Source organism: Monodelphis domestica, chromosome 6, assembly GCF_027887165.1.
Source record: "Monodelphis domestica isolate mMonDom1 chromosome 6, mMonDom1.pri, whole genome shotgun sequence".
NCBI classification, from domain to species: domain Eukaryota; kingdom Metazoa; phylum Chordata; class Mammalia; order Didelphimorphia; family Didelphidae; genus Monodelphis; species Monodelphis domestica.
The window spans coordinates 100713576-100728232 of record NC_077232.1 but is presented as its reverse complement, the minus strand read 5'-3'; the positions used below and the strand labels follow the sequence as shown (position 1 = coordinate 100728232).

Here is a 14657-nt window from a genome sequence, read left to right as displayed (position 1 = left end):
AAGAGAGGCCAAGGAAACAAGTAAGTGGAGTAGAGGAAGGAGAGCATTCCAAGCATGGGAAATAGCCAGAGAAAAATGCCTGAAACCAAGAGATGGTGTATATTGTTCATGGAGCAGAAAAGAAGTCAGTGTTATTGGATCAAAGAATTCATGTTGGGGAGTAAGGAGGAAGAAGACTGGAAAGTAGGAAGGAGTTGGACTATGAAGGGTTTTAAATGCCAAACAGAATAATGTTTTTTTGTATTTGAGCCTGGAGGCAATAGGGAACCCCTGGAGTTTATTGAGTAGTAGGATGATATGGATTTGTGCACTGGGGAAATAATTTTTGGTGTCCAAATAGAGGATGGATTGGATTGGGGAGAGAATTGAGGCAGACAGTCCTACAAGCAAGCTTTTACAATATTCCTGGTGTGAGGTCATGCCATGTAAAAGAAAGAAAGGAAGATATTGAGGGATGTTACATAGGTGAAATCAAGAGGTTTTGGCAGCAGTTTGGACTTGAGGAAATGAGAAGTAGAGAGGAGTCTACAATGACCATCTAGGTTTTGAGCTTGATATAGTAGGAGAATGATGCTGCTCTTGACAATAATAGGGAAGGTAGGACAGGGGAAAAGCTTAAATAATGAGTCCAGCTTTAAACATGTTGAATTTAAAATGTCAACTGGATTTCCAGTTCAAGGCAATTGAATATGCAAGATTGAAGGTCAATGGAGAGATTGGAATAGGACAAGATTTAAAATTTTTTCAGTATAAAGTAATTAAATCCATGGGAGCTGATGAGATCACTAAGGGAAATAGTAGAGTGGCAGAAGAGAAACAGTCCCAGGAGAGAACTCTATGAAACATTTAGTGTTAAAGGATGTGATTTGGATGAGGATCCAGAAAAGGAGACTAAGAAGGAATGGTCTGATAGGAAAGCCAAGGAGAGAGTGGTATTCCCCAAACTTAAAAAGATGAGAGTATCAAGAAGAGGATAATCAGGAGTGTCAAAGGCTGCTAGGAGGTCAAGGAGAAAAGATCATTAGATTTGGCAATTAACTGATCACTGGTAACCTTGAAGAATGGGGAAGGAAATGACACACCACTCCAGTATCTTTGTTAAGGAAACTCCAAATGGTATCACAAAGAGTCAGACACAACTGAAACAACTATATAACAATAACTTTGAAGAGAGCATTTTTGGTGGGATGATGAGATTGGAAACCAATTTGTGAAGAGTTAAAAAGCAAATGAGAAGAGAGAAAGTGGGAAGCATCCTTTATACAATGCCTTTTCAAGGAGTGAATAGAAGAATTAAGTGAGGCAATTTTGAGGGTAAGGAAGACATGGACAAATTTGTAGACAGTAGAGAAGGAGCTAGGAGAGATTGAAAATAAGTGATAGAGTGGGAATGAAAGAGTGGGCAAACTGTTGGAAGAGACAATGGAATGGAATTGCTTCTGCATGTGTAAGGATTAGCATTGGTAAGGAGTATGGCCATCTCTTTATATAAGATAGGGGTGAAGGAGGAGAGAATGATAGAAGGCCACATGGCTCTCATAAAGCATAAAAAATACAATGGATGTGAAACATTTTGCATCTGAAAGTGCTACATAAATATTAGCTAATGCTATTTTCAGTAATAAAAGGAGTATTGGTAGGCAGAGTGGTGTAGAGGATAGAAAGTGAATAAAGCAGTCCTTGAAGCCCTTCAAAACTATGACTTCAAGTCCTCTGACATAGACTGGATATGTGACTGACCCTGGGCAAGTCACATGGCAGGTCAGTGCTCTAGACAATTCCAAGGCCCTGAGTAGCACAGAATGTTCTGACCTGCTTTAGTTGAGGAAGTTTTCTCTTCCAAGAGTTCCTAATACCAGTGAAATCACAGGTCCAGTCCCTATCTTCAGAAGCTCTCACTTGATATTATCATACACGTGTCCTCACCCCAACCCTCCCCCCCCCCTATTTTATGTGATTAAAGTCACCAAACTGAGACTATGGCAATTTAATCATTGAGAAGACAGAAATAGTGAGTCTGACCCAACAATCCTTCATTCTTGATGCTAAGTTTGTTGTTTTGAAAACAGTGTTTGGAATTGTCCTTTTCCTCAGAAACCCATTTAACTCCCATGATCCCAGACCTCTGGGCTAAGCTTCTGGAAAAAAATGGAAGTTGAGAACCAGTGGGGGAAAGGGCTGGGTTGTTTTTATTTTTAGTTGTTTGCTTGCTTTTTTGTTTTTCATGAAAGACAGTTGATGAATGTCCTGTTGATTTCTTTATCCACTGACTTTAATCTGGACATTTAAAAAATATTACCATAGAATATGTTCATTCTCCTGAATTATCCATGGGATCTGCTCTAGCATAGCTCCTAACCTAAAGATCCTACATGACTCATGAAAGGGAAGCTTCCCTCAAACATCACAAGTTTATTTTGATCCACCTTGACTAACTGTGGCACATGGTTTGAGCTCACTGACTACAGAAACAAATAGCTTGTCCAGAAGCCATGACAATAGTTTCCCTACATCAAAATGGGCTTCACAGGACCTCAACAATAAAGTTGTAAAAGATATCAGTGGTCCTATAAAAGAATTCCCTGCTGATCTCTTCTTGAAGACCCCTCAGAGAGGAGAGAGAACCATTCCACTTAAGAGCATCTTCACTTAATATAAAGTTTTTCCTTATATCAAGCCTACATTTATAACTTTGTAGCTTCTGAGTAGAGCAAACAAACTCCTAATGTAATAAATATATAAGTGCTATGGGAGTCCAGGAAGGAGAAAGGTTATTTCATGAGGGAAAAGGTAACAAAAATAGCTCAGGATCTAGGACCCAAGAGTACCCAACTAACAAGACCTAAATTCAGTTTGAAAAAATAACTTGGCATTTGCTTCCCATTGCTCCACTCACCCCCTCATCACATGTCTTCTGAGAGTATTACATCTGCTGGCTTCACCCTTCCCTTGTCCCTTGGGTTATCCCCAGTGAAAATAACCCAACAGACTTATCACCCTCAGTGGGGGTGTTTCTTCACAATTTATCTTATGGTAAAATTGGCACCAGTATGTGTCATATTTATTAAGTACTCTAGTTAGGTTGTCAAGTTATTGTAGGGTGAGAATGGTTTGAGCCATTTTAGAAAACTCACAGAATTCCCTGATGTGTATGACAACTCCATTCCTGTCAGTGAAGAGTGGGTGATAGCTTTTTGCATGGCATGATAGTCTTGTGTTCCTTTACTTATTTGGTTCCATTGACCTCTTATTTCCAAATAGCTGATGTCATGATGGAAACTATCTTGATGAGTTACTCGTCGGCTTTGCCTTCTGTCTTTAGCATCATTTCTAAGACTGAAGAGCAACAGGTTCTAGGCAATCAGGATTAAGTGACTTATCCAGGGTCACATAGGTAGGAAATGTCCGAGATCAGATTTGAACCTAGGTACTCTGGACTCTAGGCCTGCTGCTTTATTCTCTGTACTCCTAGCTTTTTTTTTAATGGATATTCCTTGAAATTACTATTGTATAAGAAGTTGCTTAGCTTCTTTGGATAGTAATAATAAATATATGCTTTATAATATAGAGACTCCATAATCCATGAAGAGGCATATAAGACATGCTATTAACATGTCAACAGCTCTAGCTCACAGGCAAACAATTTTTTTATTCAATTTCCATCTCGAGTATTAAGTCAGGTCATAATTATACATGTGAAAACATTTCTTTATTGAAAAAGAAAGCCAAAAAATAAAGTGAAAACTTATACTTCAGTTTGCACTTCAAGTTCATCAGTTTTCTCTCTGAAAGTGGATAGCATTTTTTCATTGTGAGTTCTTTATAATTGCCATGGATCATTGTATTCATCAGAGTAGCTAAGTCTTTCACAGTTGGTCATCATTATAATATTACTGTTACAATGTATAATGTTCTGGTTCTGCTCACTTTGCATCAGTTCATATAAGTCTTTCCATGTTTTTCTGAAACTATCCTCCTTGTCATTTCTTTATAGCAGTGTTGGTGAAGGTTTTCAAGTTTGTGTGCCCAGACTGTAATTTCAAACTGCCTTTGAGCACCCCTCCACCCCCAGCTCCACATTACTCCAAAGAGCAAAGGGAGGAAGTGCTGGCTCTGGGTGGCTGGACAGAGGAGCAGGGCATGCAAAAAATGTCCTTGGGTACTGGGAAGAGGAGGAACAGAGCAGCTCCCCGAGTGCCAGCTCTGCATGCATGCCAATACTTCACTGATGCTGCCTTATGGCATAATAGTATTCTAACACAATCATATGTCACATCTTGTTCATCCATTCCCCATTTGATAAGCATCACCTCAGTTTCCAATTCTTTGTCACTACAAAGAACTGCTATAAATGTCTTGAGCAAATAGATCCTTTTGATTTGATCATTAGTGATTTAGAGCATTTTCTTCTCTCCTATCCTTAAAAAAAACTTATCTAAACTGCAGATTTTTTTCAGCTCCTAGCCATCTCTTAGCTCTTCATTTATTCAAATTTCCAATCTAAACAGCCTATCTAATCTTCCTTGAACTTAGTGTTCCATCTTCTACTTCTATCTTCCATGCCTGAAAAGTCTGCTTTCTTCACCTTTGCCTCTTCTTACAAGCTTCCTTCAAGGTTCAGCTCTGGGGACCACAGCTCCATTTTTAAACTTTTCCTGCTTCCCACCAGTTATCAATCTATCCATTAGCAGGCATTTGTTAAGTGCCTATGCTGTGCCAGGCAAAGTACTAGGTGCTGAAGATACGAATGCAAAAGATGAAATTATACCCATTTTCATGAAGCTTACATTCTAGAGAAAACAAGTATAAGTACATAAGATAGGATAAGACACTAGATATGTGAATTCACTGACTTTGGGAACTCTTAGGTGAGAAAACTTCATCAATGCAAGTTGGCAGTTCTGAAATTCCTAATTTTAGAAAGCTGCACAGAACATTGAGAGATTAATGGGCCAGTGTGTATCAGAGACAGGATTTTATTTTATTTTATTATAACATTATTTTATTTGGTCATTTACGAGCATTATTCATTGGAGACAAAGATCATTTTCTCCCCCCCCCCCCCATCCCTTAGCCAATGCACGATTCCACTGGGTATCACAAGTATTCTTGATTTGAACCCATTTCCATGTTGTTGGTATTTGCATTAGAGTGTTCATTTAGAGTCTCTCCTCAGATATGTCCCCTCAACCCCTGTAGTCAAGCAGTTGCTTTTCCTTGGTGTTTTTACTCCCACAGTTTGTCCTCTGCTTGTGGATAATGTTTTTTTTTTCTCCTAGATCCCTGCAGATTGTTCAGGGACATTGCATTGCCATTAATGGAGAAGTCCATTACGTTCGATTGTACCACAGTGTGTTAGTCTCTGTGTACAATGTTCTCCTGGTCCTGCTCCTCTCGCTCTGCATCACTTCCTGGAGGTTGTTCCAGTCTCCATGGAATTCCTCCACTTTATTATTCCTTTTAGCACAATAGTATTCCATCACCAACATATACCACAATGTGTTCAGTCATTCCCCAATTGAAGGGCATCCCCATATTTTCCAATTTTTGGCCACCACAAAGAGTGCTGCTATGAATATTCTGGTACAAGTCTTTTTTCTTATTATCTCTTTGGGGTAAAAATCCAGCAGTGCTATGGCTGGATCGAAGGGCAGACAGTCTTTTATTGCCCTTTGGGCATATTTCCAAATTGCCCTCCAGAATGGTTGGATCAGTTCACAACCCTACCAGCAGTGAATTAATGTCCCTACTTTGGAGAGACAGGATTTTAACCCAAGGTCTTCCTGGCTTCAAGGTTGTCTCTCTGAGATTCATTGTGTAATGCTGCCTCTCATAAAATAAATATGAAGAGAATAAATACTATGTAGTTTGATACAAGGGAGTACGGGAGGGAAGACACTGGCAGAGTGGGTAGGGAAAGAATCAGGAAAAGATTTCCTAAAAGGTGATCAAGAAGCCTTGATCTTTGTCTTAAAAGCAGAGGGCACGAATGAGGTGATGGTGAGGAGGAAGAATGTTTCATGAGTGGGCTCTCTCCCTCCTCAAATGGTCTTGTATTTCCTTTTCTGTTTCTATATTATAATCTACCAGTAGAGCATAAATTGATGGAAAGCAGGGACTCTTACTTTTGTCTTTGCGTATTCCAACACCAAGCACAATGACATAGTTGGTGCTTACTAAATGCTTCTCAGATTGGGGTGATCTGAATTTTATTTGAAAATTATTTATCTGACTTTTCTAGAGTTGGTACCCATTCAAGGCAACAACTCCTCCTCTAACTGACACCTTGTCTTGTCTTGGCAGTGGAGACAGACACTTTGTCTAATGCCCCCCCCCCCAATAGGCCATATGAAAAAGGCAATATTAGGGCATGACACCTGTAAGCTCATAGCACACATTCTCACAACATTATAGTTTCTCCAGACACCACACAAGTGATCTGTTTTATTTGGGCTCTTTACAATACCATGGGGCATGAACCACACTTCCCAGGATCCTCGCACCCTTGATTTTAATGATCCCAGCAGTTAACTTTGACACAAGATTGATGTCAGCATCCATCCTATTACCAGATACTTCCAACTTGGCCCTGGGACTCTGCCCTTTTTAGAGGTCCACAAGGTGCTATGGAAAGAAGGCAGAATTGGAGTGTTGACTTTAGAGTTACTATCAGTGCCACCTTGATGAAGTTGGTTCCTCACTCTGGACCTCAGTTTTTTAATCTCTAAAATAGGAAGGTTGGACTAAATAACTTTAAGGTTGGTCTCTTCTAGCTCTTTGTCTATGATCCTCTGTCACTATGCATCATCTATGTATCTGTACCTCAGGGTGCTGCATCAGAGCAGGGCTCCTTTCACTTTGGTCATGCTCTTTGGAATGTGTCTGATGGGCCATGTTTTTGTACCTTCTGGACTGAATTATTTCAATCCTATTTAGGAGGTTCAAAAACAGTTAGAAGAAATGAAGAAGAAATCTGAGAATGAAATAAAACGACTGGAAGAAGAGAAAGCAACCTTGAATATGAAGCTTCAAGATTCTTTGCTGGAGGTAAGTTCCCCAGTAAAAGAAAAAAGCTGCTATTAACTGGAATATGCTGCAGGAATAATTGCAGTGGGTATAGGAAGATGGGAATGTGTTCCTAAAAGGAAATAACTTCTGTTTAATGCATTATTCTGGTTAGTTGGGTCCTTTTCACAAGGTCCAGCCACTAAAGAAAGTTTCTTTTTCTGGGATCCAGGAACTTATTTTTTCAAATATTTTAATAACTGTATTTCAACATAATTGCTTTCCTTTTTTAATTGTTTTTCATTTTATACATTCAAGACTATCATTCTGAGGCGTCCTGGACCCCAAAATTGTTAAGCACCTTCTGCATTAAAGGGATGTTGAATGTTATTTATTTCTGAAGCATTGCTCTCTCTCTCTCTCTTTTTTTATACATTGTAGCAAATACATTTAAAGGTAGAATGGCTTACTGGGAGTCTCAGACAAGTGAAATGAAACTATACTAAATTTCTGTGACTATTTTTATATTAAAAATAGAGTTTTAAAATAAGAGTTCTTGCTTAAAGTACAAGGTAAAGACTTTGCCTGGGGCTCTTTGAAATTTCTATAACTTTTTCCCATATAAAGTTTTTAAATGAATGTTGTATTCTGTTATACCTACACAAAAATGTAGTATAGTTTGAGATACAAGCACTTCTAGGCCCCCCTTTCTCCCTACTTCTTTACATTATTTCACTTAAGATTTGTGATCTTTTTTGCCTCCATAAGCACTTAATTTTAATTTTTTCTAGTTCTACAAAGGAATCCCTTGATAGTTTGATTGGTAAGGCATTTAATAGGTAAATTAATTTAGATATTATCATCATTTTTTTATTTATTGACTCATCCTACCCACATGCAATTAATATGTCTCTCTTTATGGCTGTATTTCTGTAAACAGTGGTGATAGTTTTATTTATATAGCTCTTGTGTATATTTTGAGGTAAACTCCCAATATATTCTTTAATTATTTTAAAAGGAAATTTCCCTTTTTATCTCTTCTTCCTGGGTTTTATTGGTAGTAAAAATACTAGTGGTTTGTGTGGATTTGTTTCATATCCTGCTTTTTGCTGGAGTTTTGTTCAATTAATTTTTGAATTGATTCTTTGGGGTTCTTAAGTTTACCATTTTGTCCCCAAAATGTTAAAGCTGCTGCTTTATGATTTCCTCCTTTTCTCTCCTATGCTATACCTCACCTCTTCAGGACCAAGCTCTCCCTGCCTTCTAGAGTGATGTAGCTATTCTGACAAACGCATCATGCTAATGTGCTTAATGGAATAAGGTTCTTCAAGGCCCTCCCCCAATTCCCAGGGCACACATGTGCATCTTAATAGGGTAGAACAGAAAAATGGATTCTTGAGAGCACATGATAGGTGTCTTTAAGTGTCTTTAAGTGTTTAAAACTGCCACATGTTCTGTTTGGTCTCAGAAAAGGTAGAACCGGAGCAATGGGTAGAAGTAACAAAAAGGACAACTTGGGTTTGATATCAAAAGGAACTTCCTATAATAGGAGGTACCCCAAAGTGGAATGCAGTTGTAGGTTCCCTCTCCTTGGAGAGGTCTTCAAGTAAAGACTGAAGCATATAACAGTTGTTGGTTAAGTTATAATGGAGACTCTTCTCATGTATAGGACTAGATGGCTGATTAGGTTCCCTCTATCTCTCAAATTCTGGGATTTTGTGATTTGTGATTTGTGATTACAAGAGCCTTCTAAAGACCATCTTCTGTTGCACTCTATTAACACACAAATACAATAAAATAACAAAATCTATAATATAGATTTTATATATATATAATAACAAAATAATAAAAAAATAACAAAAATCTATAAAACAATACCATTGAGACTAGTTTAAAATCCCTCTGGTCCTAGTTTTAGAAAATGGATATTAAAATAAAATTCATCTTTTTAACAAGTCATACTCTAGCTGGGTTACCCTGGAGAAGTCACTTCATCCCCATTGCTTAGCCCTTACTGCTCTTCTGTCTTGAAACAAATACTTAATATTGATTCTATGATGAAAGGTAAGGATTAAAAAAAAGTCATAGTCTTAAGATATCACTAGAAATGCTCTTCTCTTATAAAAGAACATTGGCCCCAAACCCTTTCTTATGAGACACAGGAATGCTTAACTGTTAGTCTGTCTACCAGGGCTCCTAGAGCAGAATTTATACCTATGATATGCCTCTGGGATGCTATTGGTATGACACAGGGTGATGAGAAGTGAGTAGAAGAAAATAAGGATTGGGCAGGGATAGGAGGTGGGGGGGGGTTCAGATTCTGCCTTCAGCATGGGGGCAGGATCAGGTGTGAGAAGGAATAGATTCCAGGAGAATTCACCCTGAGTATTAAATAAAGTGGCTGAGCTTTGGGCTAGACTGACTTGGGTAGAAGACTTGAAAGAAAGGGAAAAAAATCTCTACATTTCTCATTGTTACTTTTCCCACATGTATGTTTCCATGTAAGCTCCTTTAAAAAAAGCCAAGAAAATGTTATGTTATTTTTCAGGAACTGTAGAGGCTAAGGAAAGAACCTGCTTTCTTTCCCTAGAGGGAAGTGAGTACTAGAAAGTTTAGACCAAAGAAGGGAAGAAGTAGCAGCTACAAATTGGATGGGGTTCCCATCAGTCAATACTAGGACTAACTAGTAGAAAAAGAATGGAGTGTCAGGGTCTACAAAGTTCATAGCATCCCACAAAGTGTGAAACCCTGGGATTCTGCCATAATGATATTTCTCTGGACTTAATGAATAATTTCTTAGGTATTCCAAAGCATCTATGATCTTTCCAGCTTGGTTATTTCTGCCAAAATACAGTTCACAAGCCCCCATCCATACTGAATGAATCCTCAGTCTGTCCTTCCACAGGTTGGCCACATGAGGTCCACTCACCCTGCTAGGGCCTTCCTGGATTATTCTTGGCATCATTAAGAATACTATGGAGCATAAAGTCTGTCTAGTAGTTCTTTCTCAACCTTACCTTGTGACCATCCAAATTTCTTTTATTTTGCTCATACATCTTTTTGATGGCATCCTTTCATCATGTTCTTTGTTGTTCCTTGTTGGTAACTATTTCAATCTACTTAAACCCACCACAATATTCTCCATTTCTCCCTGGGTGATATTTCTTAATCTTCTCAGTGGTCCTTGGCTTTAATTCTCTGATGAATATAGAGTTCTAGGACTTATAACCACACATGAAGAGAATGTAATTATGCGTACAGTCGTTCCTCACTATATTGCAGTTCACTTATTGCAGCCTTACTCTATGGGTTTTTTAAAATATATACTTAATTCTGTATCCCAGAGTTTTTGCTATATCATGGGATTTTGTGGATGAATGCCACACTGTACACAATGGAAATTCAGTACGCCAGTACTGCTTATGCAAGTTTGCCAACATGAGATTGTACAAGGCTGAGAACAAAACAAACATTTCTATATTGGCTGATGGAATGAAAGGTAACCAGCCACAGTACTGTGTTCTGTATCTTGGGCACTGATTGGCTAAGTGTTTATAAGAATGTGGGAAAGGTTTATAGGAGAATGAGAAGGGTTTATAATGCCTTAAAAATAAAATAAATATCATGCCACTACTTTGTGGATTTTCATCTACTGCAGGGGTAATGGATCACTGTATATAAATTAACTTATTAGGGACTATATATTGCTTAATATAATACATCAATAACTATAGAACTGACTGTCTTATGAATGATAATTCAACCCACTTAAATATTTATTAAGAGCCCAATCTATGCAAGAAACTATTCATTTGGGAGTAAATCAGAAAGAGTGATAAATGTGGAGTAATAGAATCCGAGTTTCAGGGCTGTCTCTTTCTCTTTTGTGACTTTAAACAAGCTATGATTTCTGTTGACCACAGCTTTCTAATCTGTAAAATGGAGGCATTAGACTAGTTAATAGCTAGTGTCTCATCTTGCTCCATTTCTCCAGTTCTAGGATTCTATTATGACGATAGTCATGTAAGGAAGAGATTTAAAAATAAAGTTTTCCATTTTCAATATTTCTACCTCTGCTCCCTTAAGTTTAAAAGCTGGATAATTTTATCTAATACAATAAAATATGGTACCAGAAGAGCTCAGGAGAGGCAGCAAGAATTAGATTGCAAACACAGCAGAATTTCAGAGATCCAGGTAATCTCCAGCATTTTGTGCTTTAATTAATTTAATTTCTCTGTTTCAGCACTCCACTGTGTCCAAGAACCCATGCTGAGGTTAACACGCTTTTCTTTTCTCCCCACAGCATTTCCAAAGTGCTTATATATAAACTTTTTCTTACAGAACCCGTTTGCAAAAGCCATGATGAAAATAGGGTGTTTGATAAATACTGATGCATCAGAGGAGAGTGAGTCCTTTCTCTATATGTTTCTCCTGCAGGCTCCCCTCCTCAAAGGCAGGACCTTACACAGCTTTTGTCTTCATATGCCCAGAAGTTGAACACAATGCCTGGCACCCAAGTGGTGCTTTTAAATGCTTATTGAATTGAACTGAATCAGAATCATTTCCATCTGTGAGTCAAAAATTTGGTAGCTCAGAGGAAAACAAAAAGGTCACTGTTTCAATTCTATTTCACACATTACATTTTTGGAGAGTTGGGGAAACTTTTGAATTCATTAATTTGGGAAACTCTTGGTACAGATACTCTCTCTAAAAGGCAGATTCCCATCTGTCATGTGTAATGCAGAGTCTTGGAGAACAACCCACCATGGGATTTGCACTGTCAATACAACTGATATGTGTCAGAGGTAGTCTTTGAATCCCAATCTTCCATATTTCAAGTTCAGTCCTTTATCCACTAGACCATGTTGTCTAGAGAAAACTACGTACAGCCTTACTCTTCTCAGAATGCCAGCCAACTAGATTACAGGCACCCAGAGAGAAAAATTGTAGGATCAGCCAACCACATATTTGAGGCAGAAGATGGCCCAGTCTTCATCCCATTGTTGACTCTGTTCTGGACCTCCTGAAAGACTCAGATCTCAAGGATTCACTTAGTGTAGACATGGATTGGGAATAGGCTTAACCTTCACTGCCAAACTAAAACTTTGAATAGACTAGTTTAAAGTCCATAAGACATGACAATTATCCCTATCTTCAGAGGCAGCTGGTGGCCAAGTAATAGAACCCAGAGCCTGGAGTCAGGAAAAACCTCTGGCCAAGTCATTTCACCCACCTGCCTTGGTTTCCTTAACTGTAAAATGGGGATAATAATAGCACCTACCTCATAGAGTTGTTGTAAGGATCAAATGAGATATTATTTGTAAAGTACTTAGCATAGAACATAGTAGGTGATAGATATTTATTTTCTTCTTTTCTCCCTCTCTGGGAATACCCCTTTATTCCTTCCTCTGTTCAGTAAGAGGGACCAGGAAGAAATGCAAAAAATTAAAAGAATTTTGGAATTGAAAGAGACTTCAAAGATCACCTTGTTTAACTATTTAATTTTAACTGAGACCAAATGATTTACCTGACATCATAAAGTGGCAGATTCAAACCAGTTCTTCAAACAGGTTGCAAATCTAAATAAATATTCTTTTCTTACTATGCCAGGTTAGATCACCCATGCCTGAGTTGATCCTCCTTGAGGTGGGAGATGACGGGGCTACAAAGGAAGGACTGGGCCACTTTTCAGGGACCTAGGCTGGATCTGACTTGGTGGTTCTATGGATCGATACTTACAAGCTAATCCCACAACAGTAATAATCATAGATCCTTACTAATACTTTATGCTTTTATCAAAGTCCTTTCTTTCTTTTTTAAACTCTTCCCTTCTGTCTTATTAACAACTCTAAGACAGAAGGTCAAGAGCTAGGCAATTGTGGTTAAGTGACTTGCTTAGAGTCACACAGCTAGGAAGAGTAGACATCTTGATAGGGACAATGAATCATGTCATCGATGCTGAGAAACTAATGGAAGTTTCAAAAAATAGAATGAAGCAGGAAAGCTCTGCCAGTTCATCCTGTACAAGGAAACATATTGCATCAGCTTACAGACAGGCAATAAAAATCATCATTTATATTTCTATAGCATGCCTCCCTAATTATTAACTTTTACTTATGCCTCTTAAAAGATCATAACAATGATCCAATTTATCACCCATTGTATCCTTGTAGCAAAAAAAGAAGCTAATAACAATGTATTTAGCATTCCCCACCCATATTCCTTCATTTCTCCACTGACATACTTTAAGGTTTACTTTCTTCCAACAACATTATGTCAGAGATAATGCAGCAATGATTATCCTGGTTTTACACTTGAGGAAACTGAGACTCTAGGAGGTGATACAGTTTGCCCCTGATCAAACAGTATGTTTTAGAGACAGGATTCAAACATGACTCTATACAAATAACCTGAGTCCCCTACGCTTTTTAAAAAAAACCTACTATACCACCTTGCTGCCTATTGAATTCTCTCTTGTCACAAAGGCATATTTAAGTTAAGTAGAATCGTCAAAGCAATCTTCTCTGATAGTGTACAACACATTCTGTGCCTGTTGTCCCTCCCATCTCTATTGAAAAGAAGGAAATAGTCTTCATCATCATGAAAAGGCTCAGGATTTACAATCAGAGAACCTAATTCTAATCCTTGATTTGCTACTTACTGATTATATGACCTTGGAAAAGTAATTTCCCTTTCTCTCAACCTCAGTTATATCATCTATGAATGAGATAATATTAATAAAGCACTTTATAAAGCTTAAGTGCTATACAAATGCTAGCTATGAGAACGGTGATGATGATGATGATGGAGCTAAGATTCCAACCCAGGTCCTCTGACTCCAAATCCAGTGTTCTTCCCTTTATGTTTGGGGGGGGGCAGTATAGTAAACTTTTCTCATAACTGGAACAATAAATAATAAAGATAAAACTCACATTCCCACTCAAATGCCTCTTGGTCCATCTTGACCATCCATAGCCCTTCGAAGTTCCTTGTCATAGCCATATGAGGTATAAGGAATTTAAATGTGGTTATCCCATCATATAAATGAGGAAACTGAAAAGTCATATGACCTACCAATATTCACGTAGCTAATGAGTAGAGGAAATTAGGGATCTGAACCCAGGCCACCTGCATTTAGGACTAACACTCTTTTCCCTATCCATTGCTCAAGCTTGCATCCAGGGTTGAGTGGAGGAAGGGGTTGTCCTCACTAGCACAGAAAAGAAGAAAGAGAAGAGGAACCCAAAGAACCTGATGATGACATGAGCTTTGGCTTATTTGACTAATCTCTCAGACCCAAGTGAATAAAACTTTTATTTAAGGAGAAAAAAATATTTTAAGCTAAAACATCACCAGGACTTTGGGATCTCCCGGTGTATATCTCTTTCTATAGCCTGAATTTATCACCTCATCAGGAGATGGATAGCATTCTTCATTGTTGATCCTCTGAAACTGGCTGGTCATTGATTGCATTGATCAGTTCTAAAATGATTGACATTTTTTCTCTTTACAACATTGTTGTAGTAGTACAAATTGTACCCTAGGTTTGGCTCATTTTACTTTGTATCACACACAAGTCTTCCCAGGTTTCTTTGAAACTGTAAGTGTGTCTATTTGTAACCGAAGGGCCCTCCTTATTTATGGTCAGTTAA

General features: G+C 38.1%; 1 protein-coding gene across 2 annotated transcripts in view; it reads left to right on the top strand.

Moving 5' to 3' along the window:
- The window catches only part of FAM184B (family with sequence similarity 184 member B), a 116600-nt gene that overhangs the window by 67511 nt on the left and 34432 nt on the right, over window positions 1-14657 (top strand). For both annotated transcript variants that reach the window (XM_007496682.3, XM_007496680.3), the window contains exon 6: window positions 6937-7047. In XM_007496682.3, coding sequence (XP_007496744.1) covers window positions 6937-7047 — 111 coding nt within the window. The remainder of the gene's footprint in view (window positions 1-6936; window positions 7048-14657) is intronic.